Source organism: Xyrauchen texanus, chromosome 44 (assembly GCF_025860055.1).
Source record: "Xyrauchen texanus isolate HMW12.3.18 chromosome 44, RBS_HiC_50CHRs, whole genome shotgun sequence".
Classification (NCBI taxonomy): domain Eukaryota; kingdom Metazoa; phylum Chordata; class Actinopteri; order Cypriniformes; family Catostomidae; genus Xyrauchen; species Xyrauchen texanus.
The window spans coordinates 32,371,970-32,397,140 of NC_068319.1; the positions used below are offsets into that span (position 1 = coordinate 32,371,970).

At 41.5% G+C, this 25,171-nt stretch overlaps 1 protein-coding gene across 1 annotated transcript in view; it reads left to right on the forward strand.

Annotated features, from left to right (window-relative positions):
- LOC127636984 (talin-1-like) overlaps positions 1-25,171 on the forward strand; it is a 180,469-nt gene that overhangs the window by 69,934 nt on the left and 85,364 nt on the right. The window contains 8 exon segments of the mRNA XM_052117803.1: positions 1,572-1,674; positions 4,584-4,792; positions 4,980-5,099; positions 6,124-6,321; positions 6,459-6,598; positions 7,328-7,421; positions 21,630-21,719; positions 21,837-21,959. Coding sequence (XP_051973763.1) covers positions 1,572-1,674; positions 4,584-4,792; positions 4,980-5,099; positions 6,124-6,321; positions 6,459-6,598; positions 7,328-7,421; positions 21,630-21,719; positions 21,837-21,959 — 1,077 coding nt within the window.

Here is a 25,171-nt window from a genome sequence, read left to right on the forward strand (position 1 = left end):
ACAGAAGACTTTCTGCCTGTTAATCAATGTGCGCGTTTACAGGGCAGCCCATATGATGAGCAAAAACATTATGACCGCCTCCTAATATGCTGTTGGTCCTCCGCGTGCCAACAAAACACCACCGACCCGCCGTGGTATGGATTCTACAAGACCCCTGAAGGTGTCCTATGGTATCTGGCACCAAGGCATTAGCAGCAGATCCTTCAAGTCCTGTAAGTTGTGAAGTGGATCCACCATGGATCGGTCTTGTTGGTCCAACACATACCACAGATTGAGATATGGGGAATTTGGAGGCCAGGGCAACACATCGAACTCTTCATCATGTTCCTCAAACCATTCCCGAAAAATGTGTGCAGTAGTGGTGTAACGGTTAGATTTTTCTCACGATTCGGTTTGTATCATGGTTTAAGGGTCCACTGTCTTTAGGTACTCACCACTGCTGACCAGGAGCACCCCACAAGTCTTGCTGTTTTAGAGATGTTCTGGCCCAGTCGTCTGGCCATAACATTTTGGCCCTTGTGAGACACCCTCAGGTCTTTACTCCTGCCCATTTCTCCTGCATTCAACATGTTGACTATTAGAACTGAATGTTCACTTACCATCTAATCTACCCAGACCTTGACATGTGGCCTTGTTAGGAGATAATCAATGTTGTTTGCTTCACCTGTGAGTGGTCATAATGTTATGGCTCATCGGTTTGTGTTTGTATAAATGCCGGTATGTTGTCCTGCTCCCGCGAAAGGCCCAGGGTCAGACTGTGAAATGCTCAGGTGGACCCCCTGCTCCAACACAATGATATTTAGTGTGTCTGTATGTGTGTGCTTGTCTTTGGAGTTCGGTGTCTGGCTAATGCTGCCTTCTGGTGCTATCAGAATTTGCATAAATACGAGTTTTCTCACTCAAAAGTTGCCCACGAATAGCTTTTATTTGACCAAAATGTCTTTATCTTGTCAAAATAAAAGTCCCTTAAGAAAAATGCATGAATCATCCATATTTCCTCATCTTTATGAAAACAAAAGACTTGAATGTGACATACTCGTAATTACCACTTCAGAAGTGGGAAGACACATTTAAGTATCCCGATATGTTTGTTTTTTTCTGAGTGAGAAACCGCTCCAAATGATTTAGTAAATATGCTGAATCAGACTCAATAGCATATCGATTCAGACTGTTTTGCCAACTTGTTTGGCCAATTCACTGAAAAGAACCTGATTCTACAAAGCTGACAGAAATACGTGACACGTCATGATTGCTGAAATATTCAGGGAAAAAGTTTCTTGTGGTGCACATAGTGCATACAGCTGTACACACTGTTCCAGAGAGACATGTAAGAAATGTTTGGTAATTATCACCCTCATTTATACTACATTTTTGCACCCTTTTACACACAGGTTTAGGGAATTCTGTTTTATTTTAATTTTAAAATGCTAAAAATGACACATTATGACTAATAATCTATGTATGTTCCCTCAGCTAGCATCATTGATTCCTGTAGATCTGTTTAAACACGCTTTTCTCTCTGAAGTGAAGATCCGTTTAATGTGCGTGCATGTGTGTGTGTATGTGTGTAGTTGGAGAAGTGTTCCCAGGATTTGGGCTCCTGCACAAAAGCTGTTAGTTCTGCTATCGCTCAGCTCCTCAGTGAAGCTGCACAAGGCAATGAGAATTATACAGGTAACTTCGTAAACATCTACACCATGAACAACAGATAGACATGTATTTTGACAGTCTTTACAGAGGTTATAATAAAACACATACAGTCAGGTCCATAAATATTGGGACATCGACACAATTTGAATATTTTTGGCTCTATACACCACCACAATGGATTTGAAATGAAACGAACAAGATGTTTTTTAACTGCAGACTTTCAGCTTTAAATTGAGGGTATTTACATCCAAATCAGGTGAACGGTGTAGGAATTACAACAGCTTGTATATGTGCATCCCACTTTTTAAGGCACCAAAAATAATGGGACAATTGGCTGCTCAGCTGTTCCATGGCCAGGTGTGTGTTATTCCCTCATTATCCCATTTACAAGGAGCAGATAAAAGGTTCAGGGTTCATTTCAAGTGTGCTATTTGCATTTGGAATCTGTTGCTGTCATCTCTCAATATGAGATCCAAAGAGCTGTCACTATCAGTGAAGCAAGCCATCATTAGGCTGAAAAGTCAAAACAAACCCATCAGAGAGATTAGGTGTGGCCAAATCAACTGTTTGGAACATTCTTAAAAAGAAAGAACGCACCGGTGAGCTCAGCAACACCAAAAGACCCGGAAGACCACAGAAAACAACTGTGGTGGATGACCGAAGAATTCTTTCCCTGGTGAAGAAAACACCCTTCACAACAGTTGGCCAGATCAAGAACACTCTCCAGAAGGTAGGTGTATGTGTGTCAAAGTCAACAATCAAGAGAAGACTTCACCAGAGTGCATACAGAGGGTTCACCACAAGATGTAAACCATTGGTGAGCCTCAAAAACAGGAAGGCCAGATTAGAGTTTGCCAAACAACATCTAAAAAAGCCTTCACAGTTCTGGAACAACATCCTATGGACAGATGAGACAAAGATCAACTTGTACCGGAGTGATGGGAAGAGAAGAGTATGGAGAAGGAAAGGAACTGCTCATGATCCAAAGCATACCACCTCATCAGTGAAGCATGGTGGTGGTAGTGTCATGGCGTGGGCATGTATGGCTGCCAATGGAACTGGTTCTCTTGTGTTTATTGATGATGTGACTGCTGACAAAAGCAGCAGGATGAATTCTGAAGTGTTTCGGGCAATATTATCTGCTCCTATTCAGCCAAATGCTTCAGAACTCATTGGACGGAGCTTCACAGTACAGATGGACAATGAACCGAAGCATACTGCGAAAGCATGCATTTCACTTGCTGAAGACAAAACTGAAGGGAAAATGCCCCAAGAACAAGCAGGAACTGAAGACAGTTGCAGTAGAGGCCTGGCAGAGCATCTGCAGGGATGAAACCCAGCGTCTGGTGATGTCTATGTGTTCCAGACTTCAGGCTGTAATTGACTGCAAAGGATTTGCAACCAAGTATTAAAGTGAAAGTTTGATTTATGATTGTTAATCTGTCCCATTACTTTTGGTCCCTTAAAAAGTGGGAGGCACATATACAAACTGTTGTAATTCCTACACCGTTCACCTGATTTGGATGTAAATACCCTCAGATTAAAGCTGAAAGTCTGCAGTTTAAGCACATCTTGTTCATTTCATTTCAAATCCATTGTGGTGGTGTATAGAGCCAAAAAGATTAGAATTGTGTCGATGTCCCAATATTTATGGACCTGACTGTATCTGAACGTATACCCTATCCTGCAGGTAGAAAGTTATTTACATCTGTCTCTGCTATAAAATACTGGTCCACAAATCTGACACCTAGTGAACATACTTGTATTTTTTTTTTTTTACATCAATAGAAATATTTTCATTGCAAATGATATTATCAGAATAACAATTTGAGTGAAATGTTGACTTGTATGTGTATGAATGTATATGAATTTTAGGGATGCACCGATAAAAAAATGTGTGTGCCGAGACAATATACAAAACGATTTAGACCAACATCTGCTGATATGGAAAGTTAGGTGGTTCTGCTTTTTTATGCTACCTTGTTTCAAATTATGATAATTAAATACACAACTTTAAAATAACAATTCTCCATATCTCTATATGTTTTCCATGTTTCAGTGTAACTGGTATCAGTTATAAAAAAAAAAAAAATATATATATATATATATATATATATATATATATATATATATATATATAAAATCTCTAACATTAGCATTTTTAACTCCCATTTAGTGAAAGTAATTTGTTAAATCTTGTATTTGGCTGACCAGCTATCGGGTGTCTCAACAATGTATCAGAGTTCATCTAATACATTAAAGTAGAGTAAGGCTGACCAAGTGCTTGTGGGTAAAAGAGTTAATTGATGTCGATTGCATAGCATAGCTCTTCTGAATCTTAACTCAATGTTCTGCCTTGTGACAGACCTTTATACCTGAAGAACAAGTGTTAGCACCTACTTGAAAGGCCCCAATAAACAAGACATACGGGATATCTCCATATGTTCCTTCTAGGAGAAAACCGTCAAATAATGATAATAGTAAATAATAACCTTTTTTGATTGGAAATAATCGGCCCTGATAATTGGTTTCATCTCAAATTAATTTGAAAATTCTTTATTGTATGAAGTAATTGGTGTGTTCCTTTTAATGCCACTATTCAATCGAGCTGGCAAGAACAAAATCTGATGATCCATGTTAACATGGTCAATGACACAAATTTGCTTACATTTAAATTGAAGACTCTGTGTCTATTCTTCATTTTACATCACATCTTTCCTTTGTTTTACATTTATCATAATCTTAAAGCTTTATTTCTAGGTTTAAATTGGAAAAAAATCTCAGATTTTCAATGTGGACATCTCAATTTTTGTAACCCAAATGTATATGGGGTGTTGTGGCATAGTGGTCGAAGATGGTAACCAAAACATCATCTACTCATTATGAGCACCCTCACTATCTCCTAATATCTGTGTTGGGTGTGTGTTGTGCAGGTATGGCTGCCCGTGACGTGGCTCAGGCTCTGCGTTCACTGGCTTCAGCTGCTCGTGGTGTGGCGGCCAACACTGAAGACTCTCAGGCCCGTAATGCCATGCTGGACTGCACGAGTGATGTCATGGACAAATCTGCCAGCTTCATCGAGGAGACCAAGAGAGCCATCGCCAAACCAGGAGACCCCGACAGCCAGCAAAGGCTTGCTCAGGTTTACAATAATAGCTTAAACTTCAGTAAGAAAGCCTCCCTTTTAATTACTGATGGGAGATCTACTCCTCTGTAGTGTGGAGTGCTTATTAATTTGAAAAGAAAATTGCTTGTTGTTTGTCGATGAGTAGGATCAGTGTATCTTAAATACTCTGCTTATGACTGGAGTGTGTGTTTGTTTGTTTCAGGTAGCTAAGGCTGTGTCTCAGGCACTCAATCGCTCTGTCAACTGTCTGCCGGGTCAGAGAGACGTGGATAACGCCATTAGAACTGTTGGAGAAGCCAGCAAGAAACTGCTGTCTGAGAAAGTGAGTCCTTCTCTGCATGAATTCTCTCAGTGGCTTCTCTCAATGGCATGAAATATTATGACAAATACTGTTTTATATAATTGCCTACTGTTTTTAGTCAAACACAACAGTTGAAGGGTAATATAATAGACAGCAACAGTTCCTTCACTCTTTTTCAGCCATCTTGGTTCTAGACGTATTTTTCTCATTTCTTTTTTCCATAGGGATTTCAAAAATTACTTCATAAAAGGTATAAAAGTAGTTCATTAGCCATGAACAAAAAACAAGCAGCTCAAAGGTAAATAAAACATTTCAAGCTTTGACATGAAGCCAAAATATGTTTGAAAATCAGACTAAAACACAAAGATACTGCATACGTACTGTCTTTCATGAGGGAATGAACTACAATGCAGTACAAGTCATGCTTTAAAATTAGTAAACTAAGCCAGTGTTTAAACAAAGATTTTGTATGAACTGTACGATTATTGAGTAATGTATTTGAAGTCAATCCTGGATTAATTGCAGAAGTTCACATAGATGCATTGTCCTTTGTTGGCTGATGAAGGCTTTTGTTAGCAATGAATTGATAGTCTATGTATCGATCAACAACCTCTGAGCTCAAGGTAGGTCGGTCTTTATAGGTTTATAAGTTATCATTAAAAATCAATTCACTATGAAGAAAATGTATGTGATTTTTACTTTTGGAACCAGACTTGTGCTCCTTTTCTTGGGATTGGCCCCAAGATAATTTTTAGAATCTACTTTTCAGCACTGCTAAGTGCTGTAGTGCTTCTATTTGGCACTTTGCTTAGTGATAAGAATTTGTATATTTGGTACAGTGAAGGCTTTTTTCAGAGAACTATGTGAATTAAATTACATAACCGCCCTTTCACAGTTACAGAGAGCTCCATAAGCCTATTATTATTAGAAAAACTGTTAATTTTCACAAACAGTTCTTGTGTGATTTTGTTTTATGCTTAGTTAATGTTTTGAACATATTACAGTTACTGTTTCTATAATCACTCTGATCGTCATATGTCATCAGTTCCCGGCGACTGGGAAGAGTTTCCAGGAAGCTCAGGGAAATCTGAATGAGGCTGCGGCCGGACTGAACCAGTCAGCCAATGAGCTTGTGCAGGCATCACGTGGCACCACGCAGGATCTGGCCAAAGCCTCTGGAAAGTTTGGCCAAGACTTCAATCACTTCCTGCTGGCTGGCGTTGAAATGACTGGACAGTCCCAGGTACATAACATTTTACAATATGTCAGTTTTTCATTCAGATATACTGTAATGATATAATGTCCTTGTGGATTAATTTGACAGTTCAAGGGTAGATGTGTGGATATGTGAATTAATTCTCGTCTTGTCTCTACCTGTAGTCTAAGGAGGATCAGACTCAAGTGGTCACCAACCTGAAGACCATCTCCATGTCCTCCAGCAAACTTCTGCTGGCTGCTAAAGCCCTGTCCACAGACCCCAACTCACCAAACCTTAAAAACCAGCTCGCCGCCGCTGCTCGGTCAGAATTCTGCCATCCATCTCTTGTTTTTCAATAATTCCTGCTTGGCAATTCACATTTTGCTTAGACCCACACCAATTAGTTACTGTTGCTAACTTGTTCAAGCATTCTGCCACTTGGCAAACATGGAAAGAGAAATCAGATCAAGTGAATTACCTTAAAGTTCACACCAAAATCTGTCCATTATGGAAGATGTACATTCAAAAAGTGAAATTAAGCCAAGAAATGGTTTCAAAATCTAGACGCTTAGCAAGATATGTAAAGTAACAGCCATTAGGTGTGACCAAAGTGCCTGAAACAAAGAGTGAACACTGAAGAGTGTATTTTTCAATAGTAACCACTACAAATGTGAAACGTTTTCTATTAGGGATAGGCTTTGGCTTTGGGTCAGTCTGTAGTCATTATAATGATCTTTATATAAGCACAATGGAGGTCTATGTTATATCCTCATTTAGATAGCTAAGTAAATGTGTGTGTGCATGCATGTGTGTATGTGGTGTGCATGGTTGTGTGAGTAAGATCATAAGAAACAACGGCAGATAATAGCTATTCACAGCACATGTTCCAGAACTCCCATCACTCACTGTGAGAGAAAGAGAGAGCTAGTGTGTGTCAATGCGTGGTAACACACGTGGGTGGATTGTTTCTCACAGCTTCTCTCCCTCACTCTGTTCCTTCTCTCTCTATCCTCCTCTTATGTCTCTCTCTGTGTGTCTGTCTCTCTCACAGTGCGGTGACGGACAGCATCAATCAGCTGATCAGCATGTGTACTCAGCATCCTCCAGGACGGAAGGAGTGTGATAATGCTCTGCGCGAGCTTGAGGTGCCTCTATTCTCTCTTCACTTTATCTTTCTCATCTTCTGTGTTCGTCAGTTTGTGTGAGTGACTCGCAGCAGTTCAATTATTTTATACAGCACTAATCTTATACCAAACAGTGATCTGTGCCTATTGTATTATTTAGAAGAAATTATTTTTTTTTTGAAATATCTGCTTCTATACTGTAACATATTTGATCATGCATTAATTGAAATCTTGTTATTTTTCCTGGATATTGTTCACAACATGAAGCGGAGTGCCTCAAACCCTCTAACCTGTGGTAAAATCACTGTAGCATACTGGCTCAAGTGGAGTATTACTTTTATAAAATGATGTCGACAACCATGATAAAACACAGAAATGTTCAATAATTCATTAATAACACAGTGTAACAATGTTTTTTGGGGGGGTTCCTATGTAGTAAGTTTTATTTTCTTATTGCATATGCCTCAAAAGTATAGAAAATGGCTATTATTCCCCACAAACTTTGCTTTTGTGACCAGGACAGTGATATTTTGAAATCTACCTATTTCCAATGAGAAAACGGGTCTTTTTGTTCACAAAGTCAGTATAAATACATGTTATAAAAATTTAAAAATGACTACAAAAGATTTAGAAGTGAGTAGTTTTTTGAGATTTATGATTATACTGTAAATCACTTTCACGAATCTGCCCCCAAATGTACTCCTCATACTTCAAGATGTCTGCGGCCAATTTATCACGACAAGAGCAAAAAAGTACTCAGTGGAAGCATCTGCTAAGAAGTGTGAGGCCTACAAGGCATATTTCGACATGCCTGCCTGGGATCAAGACAAACCCTGGGCACCTCATTTCAACTGCGAGCACTGCAAAATAACTCTGGATGGTAAGATGGACAATTGTTTGCTCGGAATTTTATAAAACAGGTTAATTTTTTAAATTGTAAAAGTTTTTTTATTTTTAAATGTTTTACAATTTTCAATGTTATTGAAAAAATATAATATATGAAAAAAGGTGTGAGAATCTCACTAACAGTAGTTATGAATGAACTAATACATGGGTTTTGTAGGATGGTACAGAGGGGAAAAGAGAACCATGAAGTTTCCTATCCCAAGAATTTTCGGGAACACACTGACCACTCAAGCAACTGCTACTTCTGCATGGTGGACCCTTCCAAACGTTGGACTGGCAAGAATGCTCCTGCTATCACATATCCGGACCTTCCTTCATCCATTGCCCTGGTGCCACACTGTCATGAGCTCCCCGTACCCACTCCTCCGGAGAGAGAGCTGCTGTCTTTAGAAGAGAGCCGCAAGTCAGAGAGCGAGGAAGACGTTGTAGATCCAGATGACAATTTCAGAGGTGGAGCTGAAGAGAGAAACCCAGACTCCCCCAACCAATAAGGCCTCACTTACTTGATTAGAGATCAGAGCGTCACCAACATTTTTCCAGCTTCTTCACCCATCAAAATGGGCTCTGCTTCTGCCACAATGTGACCAGTTTGTTCTAGGCAATCGGAATCGCCTGTAACCAGAATGAGTGGCGCCTCTTCATTGACAGCTCATTCAGAAGACTCAAAACCGTGCTGCTCCATAATGGTAATAAGTACCCGTCTCTTCCCCTGACTCACTCGGTGTACCTCAAAGAGGATTACAACAACATAAAGACCTTGCTGGACATCTTGAAGTATGAGGAGTACATTTGGGGGCAGATTCTTGAAAGTGATTTACAGTATAATCATAAACCTCAAAAAACTACTCACTTCTAAATCTTTTGTAGACATTTTTATATTACCTTAGAAAAAAACAACATATTAATCCAAATTAACATGTATTTATACTGACGTTTTCTCATTGGAAATAGGTAGATTTCAAAATATCACTGTCCTGGTCACAAAAGCAAAGTTAATAGCCATTTTCTATACTTTTGAGACATAAGCAATTAGGAAATAACACTTCTTACCCAGGAACAAAAATTGTGTTACATAGTGTAATAACCGGAATCAACAATTCTTCTGCCAAGGAATACTGTTCAGTAGCTGTAGGAGTTTGTGGTTGCCAAGCAACATAGCAACTTGCCGTTTTTATCTAAAATGTGGTCTACAGCTTCTAACTGGGCTTGTCCAAGCAAAATTTTGAATCAGAACTGTCAGTTTTAAAAAGTCTTTATGTGATTTATGTTGCTTTATTGTTGTGTTAGAATTGTGGTAATTACAAGTTGACAGCTTGGATATTCTACTTCATGCTCTTCACTTCATCAGACCTCACAATAATGGAAACGTACTGATTTGTTGTTGATTACAACTAAATATTTAATCACTACATTAATTCAGTAATTCACCTCTATAAGTTCTTGTACAATGTTTAAGAAAATCAACAACAACAACAACAAAAATAAGCTCCATGTAACAGTGGCGTTTATAATAGAAATATATCTATATACTGTATATACAGTTATAAAATTTAGGGCCGACAAATTGAACACATTAATTTCTACTCTATTTTAAACTGTTAAATTTTGCACTTCCTGAAAATTTACTAATGTTTTTCCCCACTTCCAGTGGCTAAAATTGGCATAAATAAATTTCCAGTAGGTACATGCTCGACTCGAATGCACATCCTAGCACAGAAACTGATTGTGTGGAGCAGTGCACACTTACTAGCCATGTTTCCATTATTGGGCCAATTGAGGGCGTTCTAGTGCGTCCCAGGACCAGTTGCGTTCCCACTGTCACTTCCGGGGCTTCATCGTGCCTCCCCGTGGCCAACAGCCAATGACCTTTGGTGCGCTGATTACCCTTGGGATAAACGGGGATTGAGGCGGGTTCAATGTCAAAGGTGGAGTTTCACCGAACTTCCCAGGTTGTGTATCCTCACACAACGGTAAAGGTTCAGGAAAACAATTAATAGAAAAATGAGGGCGAAATACAAATCGGTTAATATGGCCAATGGACAAAGCGGTGCTCAAGGTAATTGCTTTTCATGGTTCGGTGAACTTTCATAGATTTAAAAACCTTTATTTAACCAGGAGAAAAACCTCACTGAGATTAAAATCTCTTTTACAGGAGTGTCCTGGCCAAGATAGGCAGCCCAATTATTCAAACACATATACACACATATAACAATAAAACATTACAACACACAATAATGTAGGATTAAAAGTACAACCTCAGAAGCAGTTGCAAATCATTAAATCTTTCTCTAGCGCTTGTATAAGTGTTCTGAAATTGCTGAAAGGCACCAAATGATTCAGCCTCAATGTCATCTGTAGAGAGTTCCATTCTGAAGGTGCAGCATAGTTAAAAGCAGTTTTGCCTATATTAGTTCTGACTCGAGGTACATGCAGATTGTAAAAAAACCGTGAGCGCAGTGAATAGTTACCTAATACTTTTTTCTTAAGCATACAACAAAGATAAGATGGTAAGACCCCCAAAATTGCTTTATATATCAATAAGTACCAGTGCATTTTCCTTCGTACAGCAAGAGAAGACAAACAAACTCTATTATATAATGCACAATGATGTCTAGAAAATGTGCAATTCGTGATAAATCTTAAGGCACCATGGTACACAGCATCTAGGGAGGCAAGAATATGAGAAGGAGCATGCTGATACACTACATCCCCATAATCAAGAACTGGCAAGAAAGTCGCAAACACAAGCTTCTTCCTTGCAAAACTTCTTCTTTAATTTTTGTTATTAATGTGTGAAATGAATTTTAATGTGTCATCAATTATAATGCCCAGGTATTTATACTCTGACACTAATGTAATCGGTTTTCCTTGTAAAGTTCGAAGAACACTAGAACTATCTAAAGATTTTCTAGAATTGGAGAACCACATGAATTTTGTTTTCTCAACATTTAAGACCAGCTTTAAAATAAAATACCTTGACTGAATGATATCAAATACTGATTGTAAGTCTCTCAAAGCTTCTTGTTTTGTAGGAGCAGCGCAATAGATGACAGTGTCATCTGCATAAAAATGAAACCTTGCTTTATCAATATTTACATCAAGACAGTTTATATATATAGTGAATAATAATGGCCCCAATACAGATCCTTGGGGAACTCCCTTAACCACTTCTTTTAAGTCAGATTTAATACCTTGCACCTGCACACATTGGGTTCTTCCCTTTAAATACGTCTTAAACCGCGAGACTACATTAACTGACAACCCTACACTTCTAAGTCTTTCCAACAATATGTCATGGTCCACAGTGTCAAACGCTTTAGATAAATCAATAAAAAGGCATGCACAGTGTTGTTTTTCATCTAAGGACCCAACAAGGTCATTTACAACTTTCAGGACAGCCGTTATAGTGCTGTGTTCTTTACGAAATCCTGATTGGTTGATAGTCAACAGCTTATGCATCTGTAAATACTGTATCAGTTGGTCACTGATAATTCTTTCCAAAAGTTTTGATAAAATGCAAAGCTTTGAAATCGGTCTATAGTTATCTAGTGAACTAGAGTCACCCCCTTTCAACAAAGGAACCACGAATGCAGACTTCCAGATCTGTGGAATTTTATTAGTTGTTAAAGAAAGATTGAACAAATGCGTCAATGGCGGTGAGATAATAACAGCCGCTATTTTTAAAAACAATGGTTCAATAAGATCAGGACCTGATGATTTGTTTACATCAAGATCTTTTAGTACAGCGCAAACATCAGAAGGGTTAATATGATTAAAAACAAACTCTGTTGTCCATAAATTATGCTCTGCATTAAGGAATTCAGAATTTACATTATAATTATTAATCTGAGACTCGGATCCAATAAAGTGACTATTAAAACAATTGAGCATTTGTAGTTTATCTACTATTTTAGTGCAATCCTTTGTTATACAAGGGGGAAGACCTGAAACAAATCCATTACCAGTCAAAAGCTTCACACTTTTCCAAAACTTACTGGTATTTACTGAGGCTTTATCAAGAAAATACTCTGCTTTTGCCTTTCTGATTGTAACTGTACATTTGTTGCGAAGCTGTTTAAAATACAACCAATCAGGATTTAAATTGGTTTGTCTGGCCCTAGCCCATGCAGCATCTCGCTCGTGAATACGGTCAGACAATGTGGTTGAAAACCATGGGTTATCCCGGCATTTGACTCTGTATTTTTTTAAAGGTGCATACTTGTTAATGATCAAAATAAAATTATCATAAAAATATTTCCATGCACTTTCAATGTCCAGGATTGACATAGTTATATTCCAATCAACCTGAGCAAGATCATCTAAAAAAACCCTGTTTATTGCAGTGTTTCATAGAGCGATAATTCGTGGTTTCTGCTTGGGTAATTTAGTATCTCTAGCTACCGCAACAACACAATGATCACTAATATCATTTGCAAACACGGCAGCTAAAGAATATTTATGAGGGGCATTTGTGAGAACAAGACCCAATAATGTGGATTTTTCAGGGAATTTTAAATTAGGTCTGGTAGGTGAATCCACCAGTTGAAAAAGATTATAAGTGTCGCAAAACGCTTTAAAATCATCAGATACGTGGTGCATCCAGTTCAAATTAAGATCACCCATTAATAATAATTCTTTATAATTCAAGGAAGCCAAGAATGCTTCAAAGAAGATAAAGCATCGCTGGTAGCTAATGGAGGTCTATAACAACCAACTATTGTGAGTTTACATGTCTTTGAAACAGTCAAATTAAGAGCTAGAAGTTCATGCTGTTTAACTATTGATTCAGAGAGTAGCATTGTAGTCTCATAACACTCTTTAACGTAAATTGTAACCCCCCCACCCCTTTTTGATCTGTCAGCTCTAAAAACGTTATAACCAGTAATACTGATCTCTTTATCTAAAATAGTTTTGTTAAGCCAAGATTCAGATAATACTATAACATCCGTGTTTGTGTTTCTTGCCCAGATATGAACCATGTCTAATTTAGGCAGCAAACTACGGATGTTAATATGGATAAAACCCAATCCTGACCTGGATTTTAGTTCGGTTGGGGTAGTAAAAGTTGAGGCACGTGTATTATATGGCCCTGGGTTTGGCAGTACGTTCCCAGACATTAGTAACATAAGAACTATGAATCTCTTTCGTCTAGCTGTTTTGTTTACTACATAATTTCTTTTAGTGGGACCCACACGGGAAGAATAATTAATACAGTAGTTTGCTTCCTTAGTTAAAGCACACCTAATCAAATCTGCATATATAAAAGTTAAAGGAAACAACATGAACTGATTTTGTTTAGAGGGAACTATGTTTGTAAACAGTCCACTGCTTGTCCAGCCGCCGACATGTACAAATGGTGAATTGCACGTAAACGATGAGTCATAAACAGACCTACTGTCTCCGATGTAAACTTGACTAGGCAAACTGAAGAGTAGACCCGCTAAGAGCATGCATGCAGTTGATAAACGCCACATTGTCCTCAGGAGACCCCAGCCGTAGAACTCTGGTAACCCCATAGAACGAGGCAACGCGTACTGAGAATCCTCCGCAACACAGATCCTCCGTCGGCAGACAACACTGCAAACTTGAGCCGCCAAACTGATGAAAATACCACCACAGCTAGGCAACCGCAGACAAGCCCTTGCAAAGGGACTCGAGGCGAAAAGTGGCGAGGCGCTGCCGCTGCTGAAGTTCAAACCGTGCACGCCTACAGCGAGACACAGATCTCCCCCGGACCAGGCCCAAGATCCGATGCTCGACCGTCACGAAGTCACACGACGCTGCTCACAAACAAGTCCGCGCTTACAGGCACAACAACACTGCTACAACATGGGCTGCCATCTTGGACTTGTCTATGTCTATATCTTAGATAGTGTCCCGCTGATAGTTGGGAGACAACTCGGGACAGTTATAGTCGGTGAGTTGTCAGCGCTAACTTATCTTGCTGTTTACATCTGATATTAACTCGTTATTGTAGATAACTAGATAACATGATGCCTTAGCTTGAGTTCCCTATCGAGAGGTCTCTCCTATTGCGTAAGTAGCTTACGCTATGGGAAAACTCAGTCTTCATAAGTCTTTATGTAAAACGCATTGCAGCTGCACAGCAGACAGTGATGAGCGAGGCAGCTCGGTCATTGGCTGTGCTGCGGCAACTGCTCGAACCAGTGACGGGGCGACTTAGAACGCTGCGACCAATGGGGCGCGTCCGCGATTCGACTGCGCTCAGAGCCTGCTGAAATTAGCATATGAGGGCTATATAATGAACGTCCCGTCATGCCAGTTCTTTTAGATTTAATCTCCTTCAGCGAAGACCTTCTCTTCGCTGGATCCTCCGGATTTTTGGAGTCTTTCGCCGCCGTGGACAAGCTTACAGTGGGACTGCTGAGAGGATGCCGGCATCTTCAGCCGCCTTCGAAGCCTTCTGCTACGCCATCCGGCGCGCATCGCATATCCTTTACTGAACAAGCGTTCGCCCCCGCGACGCTTTTAAGAGTAAAAGAGTTATTTTCCAGGCGTTGTTTCAAATGCCTTCAGCCTGCGCCTCGTGCAGAGGCCCTCTTTCCGACGGAGATCGGCACACCATCTGCACTCGCTGCCTGGGTCTGGACCACACAGAAGCTGCACTCATTCAGGGCGGATGCGAGGCAACTCCGCCCCTAGAGGAGACTGTGGCCAACCATCTATGCCCACCCTCCACCGCTGGATGGAAGGCCAGAGCTTCTCACCCATCGAAGCCGTGCAGAACCACATCAGCTCTCACTGGTCGGCGCATACGCGCCGCCGGTCAAGCTGCGTCAGCGCTGCATTCGATGGCGGTTCTACAAGTGTTTCAGGCCAAACTTCTCCGCTCTATGGGCGAGTCTGGACCTGAACCCGGCGCTTTAAGGACCTGCGCAGTGCTACGGACGTAGCTCTGCGAGCCACAAAAGCCACAGCCCAATCCATTGGCGGGCCATGGCTAATTTGATCGTCCTTGGCGCCATCTGTGGCTACATGCGGAGATGAAGGGCGCGGATAAGGCACCCTTCCTTGGCGCACCTGTCACTCCGAGCGGCCTGTTCGGACCTACGGTGAGAGATTTCATGGGCGCTTCACTGAGGCGGAAGGATTCGCAAGCTATGCATCACTTCCTGCCTAAGCGCTCCAGCTCATCTCAAAAACCGCCCCAGCAGCAGCAGCGAGCCAGGGCAGAGCCGCCCGTCTCCCAGCCGAAGAGCAGACCTGAAAAGGGCGCTTCGGCGCCGTTCAGCGTTCCGCTGGCCGAAGAAAGCCGCAGGAGCAGCGAGGCCCTCGACCCAGAATCACCCTGAACACAGAGCCTCGTAAGTCTTCCTAGCAGCAGGAAGAAAGAGAGAGTCACGCGTCTCGCAAATGCCGGACCGCTCCTCGCAAACATTTAAAACATTACCCAGTCCCCTTACAGGCGGCTGGAAATGTCTATACAGCAGTCAATGGGCCAGTCATAAAACTTCGCTCATCTGCAATCAAGCGCCGTTTTCCGCGACACACAGAAATCACCAAAGAGTCATTTTCTGCCTGTGTCACTAAGGGTTCACATGTCCACACTAAAGTGCGCATTCCCACATATCAATACTGTCCAAACAGTGCCAAACACCTCCCCAGCTCAGGCTGGATGTCTCAAAAATGTAGATCGTGTGCCTATTGTCATGTATGCACCACTACACACAAGCACTGTTCCCACAGTTATAAACACTTCCCCAGTAAAAGCGGGAAGTGCTATAAGTGTAGCGCATGTGCCTGCCGTATTGCACGCACCCCTACACACAGCTACCCACACAGTTTCAAACAGCTATGCCGCAAACATCACAGATGCAATGCGCGAGCTAAGAAACTCCCAGCTAAATCTGGAAAGCTTTATGAATGTGGTAGCGTGCCCATAATGATGAATGCACCCCACTTCAAAACACTGTTCATACAGTTTCAAGCACCTCTCCGACTCATGCTGTGAGCATTTCGGAAATAGCGCATGTGCCTGTACTCTCACATGCACCTCTGCACTCGGCACTCAATCACGGCTGCTCAGCGCGCACCTGCGCCTCTGAGAGCCATAGATTCTGTGTTAGCACGAAGCGATTTGCGGCGGGGCCCATACATCACTGCGACACGCCCCAGCCGGCATTCAGCCCATATCTGTCGCGAGCAGAAGCCTGGGAAAAAATCCCGACATGCTGAAATGGGTTTTGAACATAATAAAACACGGATACTCACTTCAATTCAGCTCGCAGACCACCCGGCTTTTCAGCGGTGGTCGAGACGAAAGTGAGGAAAGATGTGTCACATGTTCTACGCACCGAGGTGCTCAAACTGATAGAGAAGGAGCTATAGAAACTGTTCCTCCCTCTTTGAGCGAGGCGGGTTTTTACAGCCGCTATTTTCTCGTCCGAAAAGGGCGGTGGCCTTCGCCCCATCCTGGATCTCAGACATCTGAACAAAGCGTTAATGATTAGCTCGTTCAGAATGTTAACAACCAAACATATCCTTGTGCTAGTTCAGCCCGGGGATTGGTTTCTATCAGTGGATTTGAAAGGCGCTTACTTTCACATCCCGATAGAGCCTCACCACAGGCCCTTTCTGAGATTAAGCTTTGAGGGACAGTCATACCAGTACACAGTACTACCATTCGACCTATCATTGGCCCCCGTACATTCCACGAAATGTATGGACGCGGCACTTTCCCCCCTGAGACAGCGGGGAGTGCGGATACTGAATTACCTCGACGATTGGCTGATCATAGCACAATCAGAGGTTCAGTTAATGACACACAGATCTTGGACTATCAGCCATTTACAATGCCTGGGTCTGAGAATAAATTTTGCAAAGAGCTTGCTATCCCCCAGCCAGAATATTTATTTTCTGGGAATAGTGCTAGACTCTAGTACTCCAGCTAGGATTGTTGCCCATGCGTCCTCTCCAGAGCTGGCTCAAGAGCCGTGTCCCCACTCACGCGTGGCGCTCGGGCCACTTTTTGATCAGAGCGAATCACGGCTGTATAAAAGCCCTGACGCCCTGGAAAGCCATAAACTGGTATCAAACCGGCGTGAGTCTGAGCGTGAATCTGCGGAGAAAAATGATCACGACAGATGCCTCCAAAATAGGATGGGGGGCCCTTTACGAGGGCAGGCCTGTTTCCAGCTTTTGATCAAACCCGGAAAAGCGCCTACACATAAACTGTCTGGAAATGAAAGCAGTCGCCTTGGCTCTCAGAGCCCTGCTTCCGTACCTGCAAAACGAACACGTCCTGTCGAGCGGACAACATGACTGATAGTTTAGTATATAAATCGCCAAGGTGGACTCAGGTCGAGCTCCTGCACTCTATGGCCAGGGAGCTCATCCTATAGTCACAACACCACCTGCGCTCGCTAAGGGCAGCACACGTGCCAGGCGTCCTGAACCAAGGAGCGGACATGCTATCCAGAGACAAAGTTCTCCCAGGAGAATGGTCTCTCCACCCTCTGACGGTTCAGTGGTTATGGCGAACCTTTGGCGAGGCAGAGGTCGACCTCTTCGCCTCCAAGGAAAACGCGCACTGCCCGCTCTTCTTCTCAAAAAGCATGGACGCGCTCGCCCAAGTTTGGCCGAGCCGCCCCTTGGATGCTTTTCCCCCGATCGCGATGCTGCCTCAGGTCATCAGTCGGATCAGGGAGGTGAAATGTGCAGTGCTCCTGGTAGCCCCACTGTAGAAAAAACAAACGTAGTTTCCAGAGCTGGTACAGATGATGCAATCTGCCCCATGGCCGATTCCGCTGAGGCAAGACATCCTCGGACAGGCCAGCGGGATGATTCTTCATCCCCGCCCCGATCTGTGGGCCCTCCATGCATGGCCCCTCAACGGGTTCCCGAGAACCTCCCCAGTGGAGTTCTGAAAACCATTACTGAGGCACGAGCCCCCTCTCGAGCGCTTGTATGCCCAAAAGTGGAAAGTGTTCAGTGACTGGTGTGATACCAAGAGCTTGAACCCCAAAGCGTCGCGAGATACCAAGTGTACTCGCCATTTTGCAGGAGCTGCTGGAGGCGGGCGCACACCCTCCACGCTCAAAGTCTATGTGGCTGCCATAGCGGCGTCACACAATCCTGATAAAGGACATTCATTAGGAAAAAACGATCTGATCGTTCGTTTCCTAAGAAGCTAGGAGGATGAACCCTCCTCGCCCACCTTCGGTGCCGATCTGGGACCTGGCCCGCGGTCCTGGGCGCACTGAAAGGTGCCCGTTCGAACCTCTCCGAACCGTGCACCTCAAGCAGCTCTCGCTCAAAACCACGCTCTTGCTGGCACTTCGCTTCAGTTAAAGAGTGGGCGACCTGCAGCGCTGTCATCAAGGCTGCTTGCCTGGAATTTGGACCTAACGACTGCAGAGTTGTCCTTAGGCCAAAACACGGGTATATTCCTAAGGTGCTCTCTACACCCTTCAGAGCACAGGTGATATCTCTGGCAGCGCTATCGTCCTCAGCAGGCGAAGGTGATGCAAATTTACTCTGCCGGTCAGGCGCTCAGAGTATATTTGGAGCGTACTGCCCTGTTCAGACAGGCGGAACAATTATTCGTATGCTTTGGCGGCCGAACTAAGGGTCTCGCTGTCTCAAAGCAACGAATATCGCGCTGGATAGTGGATGCTATAGCGCTAGCTTATGGAGCCAAGGGCCTTCAATGCCCCTTAGGCGTCAGAGCTCACTCTACGAGGAGCATGGCCTCCTCGTGGGCATGGTCGAGTGGGATACCCATTTTTTTTTATACCCACAGATATTTGTGCGGCGGCAGGCTGGGCCTCGCCTTTGACGTTTATCAGATTTTATAACCTACAGGTCCCCTCACTGCATTCCAACATTCTATCAGTCTGACTGTGGAATGAACTGGAGTATGTATATGCTGGGCAACATCTCCTCCCTTATAAGGTCCGTCTCTGACCGACTTGGAGGGTTTATTATGCGTACCAGTACACAAAAGCTCAGTACATGAGATATGTGCTTGTGTTTGTACAAGGAGCGCCCCACCTTGAAGGCAAGGGCGCCCTGTCATACCCCACTATATAGCTTCGCCGCTGGCCGGCTCGTGGAATATCACTTTGCTTTAAGGCTCAGGCACCTGCCTCTGGCTTTATAGAGCGAAGTCAGCACGCCTGGCGTTTTACATGGTGTTCCCATAGCGTAAGCTACTTACGCTAATAGGAGAGACCTCTCGATAGGGAGCGACTTCGGTTACTAACGTAACCTTGGTTCCCTGAGAGGAGGAGCGACTATTAGCGTAAGCTGCCGTGTCTGTGCTTGGTCAGTTAAGCTTCAGTCGATTGAACCTAAAAGAACTGGCATGACAGGGCGTTCATTATATAGCCCTCATATGCTAATTTCAGCAGGCTCTGAGCCTGCGAATCGCGGGACCAGCGCCCCATTGGTCGCGCGTTCTAAGTCGCCCGTCACTGGTTCGAGCAGTTGCCGCAGCACAGCCAATGACCGAGCTGCCTCGCTCATCACTGTCTGCTGTGCAGCTGCAATGCGTTTTACATAAAGACTTCAATATTTCTTGAGAAACGGAGTTTTCCCATAGCGTAAGCTACTTACGCAATAGTCGTTCCCTCCTCTCAGGGAACCGAGGTTACGTTAGTAACCGAGTCGTTTTCCTCTTGCTTGTGAAATGGGCGGGGTGTGTGACGTTGGCACCGCAGTGGTGTATTAAGGGTGGGTTTTTGGGCAACACTGAAGAGTTATTGGCCCGATGGTGGGAATGCAGATCGATTTTGGTCTTGCAGCTTGAGTTCCGAGTCTATTGGACCTGGCTGGCCAGTTGATAGTCCTGACTCGCACTGGCCCAATAGTTGAAAAGCGGCTATTCATTACACATGTCTCAGACTTAATAAACACGGGAGCACATGTACTTTGCAGAGAATAGAGACTTCACCCGCAAGTGGTGAGCCAGGTGTGGGAGAGATACAGGCAAGCTGCAGTACCTCATTGCATTGTCTAAAAATGCTCTCTTACTGTCTGAATCTGTATCAAAAATGAACCTGCACGAGAGACTCATCATGTGCACAATAGAGATGGCAGCCAGAGAAAATAATAGTTTTGAGATTTTAAACCTTAGCAAAATCAAACCTCAGCATTCCATTTGGTCTATATGTGTATGTATAATGTCTTATAATGCATTGGCAATGGAATCTTAACTTTATCTTGCCAATAAAACTTTATTACATTTAATCTGCCTATTTGATCCTATAATTAAAAAGTCCACTGGAAAACTCTTAACTACAGCATGCCCACTGATTTTATGGCATGTAAACACATACTTTTATCAAAGATTTATACCTGTCGAATGTGTCTAACTCTTTTCACGCCAAAAGAGTTTTACATAATTTTAAAATAAATGATGACTAATCAATTTCTAATAGCATTTTAATGTTTGTTTTTATTTACCATGTACTGTGATTAATCACGATTAATTAGTTTACATTTTTTTATAGATTTTAATCCCTAATAAAAATATAATGTAAACTACCTTAAACTGCTAAGTCTGCTGCTGTTTTGGTTCTGTTTACTTGACATAACAACAGTCAAGTAAGAGCTTTCATAGAATTCTGAGTTTACAACTTAATAACAAATAATTTCTAATGTTAAGTATGATAATTCCAATATGAAAGTGAACCATCGCAAATATCGTCAAAGCAGTACATGCTTTAATTACAGATTTTGTAAAACCTCAGGTGTTATACTTCAGCAATTAATTTAACTTAAACCGCTAAATGAACAGACTCTATTCAAACTTTGTTTTAAAAGTCTTATGTGTGCTGTCAATTATTGTAAAATGGATACTTTTAAAGAAATTTCATATTTTAAATCCCTTATTGACTTTCACTGATAGAATGTTCATCTTAAAAACTGTAACCATCTGCAATGACACCATTTCAATATTTGCATACTGAATTGCAATTGGTCCTTTTTATTTAATGTACTGTACTTGCATTCTGAATTGAGATTGGCCTTGACTTCCTTGCTTACATTTACCCATTTATATCTGCCATTATACTGCACAGTTGATTGTTGTGTGCAGCAGACCGAAAACAAGACATGTACTAAGTGTCATAACTACGAAGCAATGTCTAAAACCTGAAACTTTTAACTTTTTTTTTTGCCTGTCTTGTAATCACTGGTGTTTCATTCGGAAAGTGCAAATCTAGTGTTCTTTTGCTCTATTGAGAATAATGAGAAGTGCCTCTGGTTCAGTACATGCTTAATTTCAACATATGTTTTGTTGATTGTTTGTTTGTGTGTGTGTGTGTGTGTGTGTGTGTGTGTGTGTGTGTGTGCACGCAGACAGTTGGAGGAATGCTGGAGAACCCTACAGAAGCCGTCAATGATCTGGGCTACTTTGACTGTATTGACAGTGTGATGGAGAGCTCCAAGGTTATTTAATTTGAGATTATTATTATTTCCAGTCAAACCATCATGCAGCAGAATTAATTTAGTTTAGTTTTATGTTTGTGTGTTAGTTGTTGATGTTGTGTGTTTTTTTTTGTGCAGGTGTTGGGTGAGGCCATGGCTGGGATTTCACATAATGCCAAGAACAGTAACTTACCAGAGTTTGGAGACTCAGTGAGTTCAGCCTCTAAAGCACTGTGTGGCCTCACTGAGGCGGCTGCTCAGGTAAAAACAAACTTTCCACTCAACTGCACTGCATGAGCCTAATGAAACCATGTTTAATGAAATGTTCCAGTGCTGTGATGCGTCAAACAGTTCCTGGAGCACATCAAATGAACAAACACTAAAAACAAATTCACTTTCTGAAATTCTTTCCTTATGCTGTCTTTTGTCCTATTCAGACACAATTAGTTTTGACTTGTGAACAGGTGAGTTCCAATTATTTTCATAGGATATCTGTGATTTCAGGTACTGATTGGGACTGAAATGGGATCTCAGGTTTTTACAAAAAAGCTATTGTCAATTGTCTGGACGCGAGTGTAACAGAAAGTCATGTGCTCTGAATTTGTGCATCACAAAACCCAATGAAATAAATGAATTATGTGTGCAATATTATAACATTATGTATATAATTAGTGGAAGTAATTGTGGTAGGGATCATACCTGATACTGTTGCAGTCAATAGAGTGGCCGTTCTGAACCGTCAATGATTGGACTCTCCTTATTGATACATTTTGTTTTTTAAACTGGGTGTTTAGACCAGCAGTGATTGAACCTCCAGCAAGTTGCACCACACCGCTAATGACGGTATTTGACAAAGGTCAAAATGAATGAGGAGAAGCTTTGTTAAAAATGTTCTATCCAAACCTTTTTTAGAGGACACCGGGTTAGCTGGAAAACATTCAAATTAAAGATGCATCTGGCGGATGACATGGCAAGTTCTAAAATTATAAACTATTATTTATTTTCTACAAAGGAGCGAACACACTGCCAACACTCAGCGTCAACATACAAGATATGTATGTTTCTATTTCTTTTTCTCTGAGAAATGTTGTGAACATAGAGATACCATGCCGTGACTTCCACACAGCATGGGAACTCTACCTAAACGAGCTGGTTAAAGTGGAAGTGTTGGGGGCCTGGGTAGCTCTGCAAGTAAAGATGCTGACTACCACCCCTGGAGTCACAAGTTCGAATTCAGGAAATGCTGAGTGACTCCATTCAGGCTTCCTAAGCAACCAATTGGCCCATTTGTTAGGGTGGGTAGAGTCACATTGGGTTAACCTTCTCATGGTCACTATAATGTGGTTCTCATGTGGGGTGTGTGGTGAGTTGTGCGTGGATGCTTCTGAGAATAGTGTGAGCCTCCACACACCGTCTCCACGATAACGCTCTCAACAAGCCACGTAATAAGATGCGCGGATTGACTGTCTCAGATGTGGACATAACAAGAACATATAACTCAGAGTTGTTGAAATATGCAAAGATATATAGCTAAAAAATAAATAAATGTGGTCCTGTTTTAATTGGAAATATAACATATATCTCATTTGGAGGGTTTAAAATGAAAATTAATGTAGACATTTGAAAAAAGTGGACTTATGTAATTTATGTATGATCTAGAACAGCGCTACTCAACACATGCGGACCTCGAGCAGTCTATTGCGGCCTGCGTTATGATTTCATCGTCAAAAATGTATTTATCAATAGCCTATCAAATGTGCATGAATTGTGAGGTGTCCATTTTTAAGTGTATTTTCGGTAGCTGTATTGCAGAAGCACAGTTAGAAAGGGAAATTAACTGTAAAAGGATGCAACAAATGAAATACACAACAATGAATATATCAGATCATAGCGGATTTTTCATGAGAGCAGCGGTCAGTTTGTACGAGCGTTCATAGAATACATATGTGCGCACACACGGCATCTGTCAATCAAGAATGCGCATTCTCAATCTCACCTGAGAGTCACTTATCAGCGAGAATCTGTCAAAACCTGTTTGAATAGCTCAACTGAGATACATGCTCATCGTAATAACAGTCATAACAGGAAATAAATAATAGTTTATCCTTCAATAAATGCGTTGAGACAGTGTCACGCTAATGCTTATTAGTGAGCTGCGTTACTTCACTGCAAATCACTAAAGAGGGTGAAGAAATCTTTATGACTTCTATCTGGAGCAGTTTTGTAGTTAATAGTGGATATATCTCTCTTGTTTTTGAGTTAAGTGTGATGTTGAGAAAATTGAACTGTTACACCACTAATTTAAAGGCTTTCATATTGGCTTATTTGATAAAATATGATATAATATTATAAAATATATAATTCTTTCTATAATTTTTTTTACACTGGCAGCCAAAAGTTTGGAATAATGTACAGGTTTTGCTGTTTCGGAAGGAAAATGGTACTTTTATTCACCAAAGTGGCATTCAACTGATCACAAAGTATAGTCAGGACATTACTGATGTAAAAAACAGCACCTTCACTATTTGAAAAAAGGCATTTTTGATCAAATCTAGACAGACACCATTTCCAGCAGCTATCACTCCAACACCATCATCATGCTAAATTGATCATTTGATACTAGAAAATCACTTGCCATTATATCAAACACAGTTGAAAGCTATTTGGTTTGTTAAATGAAGCTTAACATTGTCTTTGTGTTTGTTTTTGAGTTGCCACAGTATGCAATAGACTGGCATATTTTAAGGTCAATATTAGGTCATAAATGACAAAAAAGAAACCGCTTTCTCTTCAGTCAATGGTTGTTTTGAGGAATGAAGGCTCTACAATGCTTGAAATTGCCAAAAAAGATTTCATACAAAGGTGTACACTATATTCTTCAAAGACAAAGTTCTGAACATTTTTATCAAATTTTTCACATTATTAATGTCCTGACTATACATTGTGATCAATTGAATGTCACTTTGGTTAATAAACGTACCAATTTCTTTCCATATAATAAACATATATTATATATAGGAATTACTATAAAAATTAAGAGTGCGGCCCTCGAGGCTACACGGATCCAGCTTTGCAGCACCTAAGCTTTCCAAAGTTGAGTAGCTCTGATCTACAATCTTATTTTAGTGGTACTCTTAGTTACTACTTTGTTCGGAGTTTTGAGACACTCACAATCACGCCATGTACATTTTCTTTTAGGTTCACATTATTGGCTTCACAGACTCAACATTCCATTGTAATTTTATGTATGTTCATTAAAATATCACTGCTTGTTGTGTAATGAGTATATGAATATATTTTCTTTTAATTAGGAGTCTTTGTTATTCGTTTTGAAGTCATTATTCATGCCTTTCTAAAGAAAATGAGCTTCGGGCACATATCTAATGATCAGAATCAGCTTGTGTGTGTTCTGAGACACTGAATGTCACTAGACCTGAACTAGTATTCTCATTCTTTAAAACATGGTCATTGAT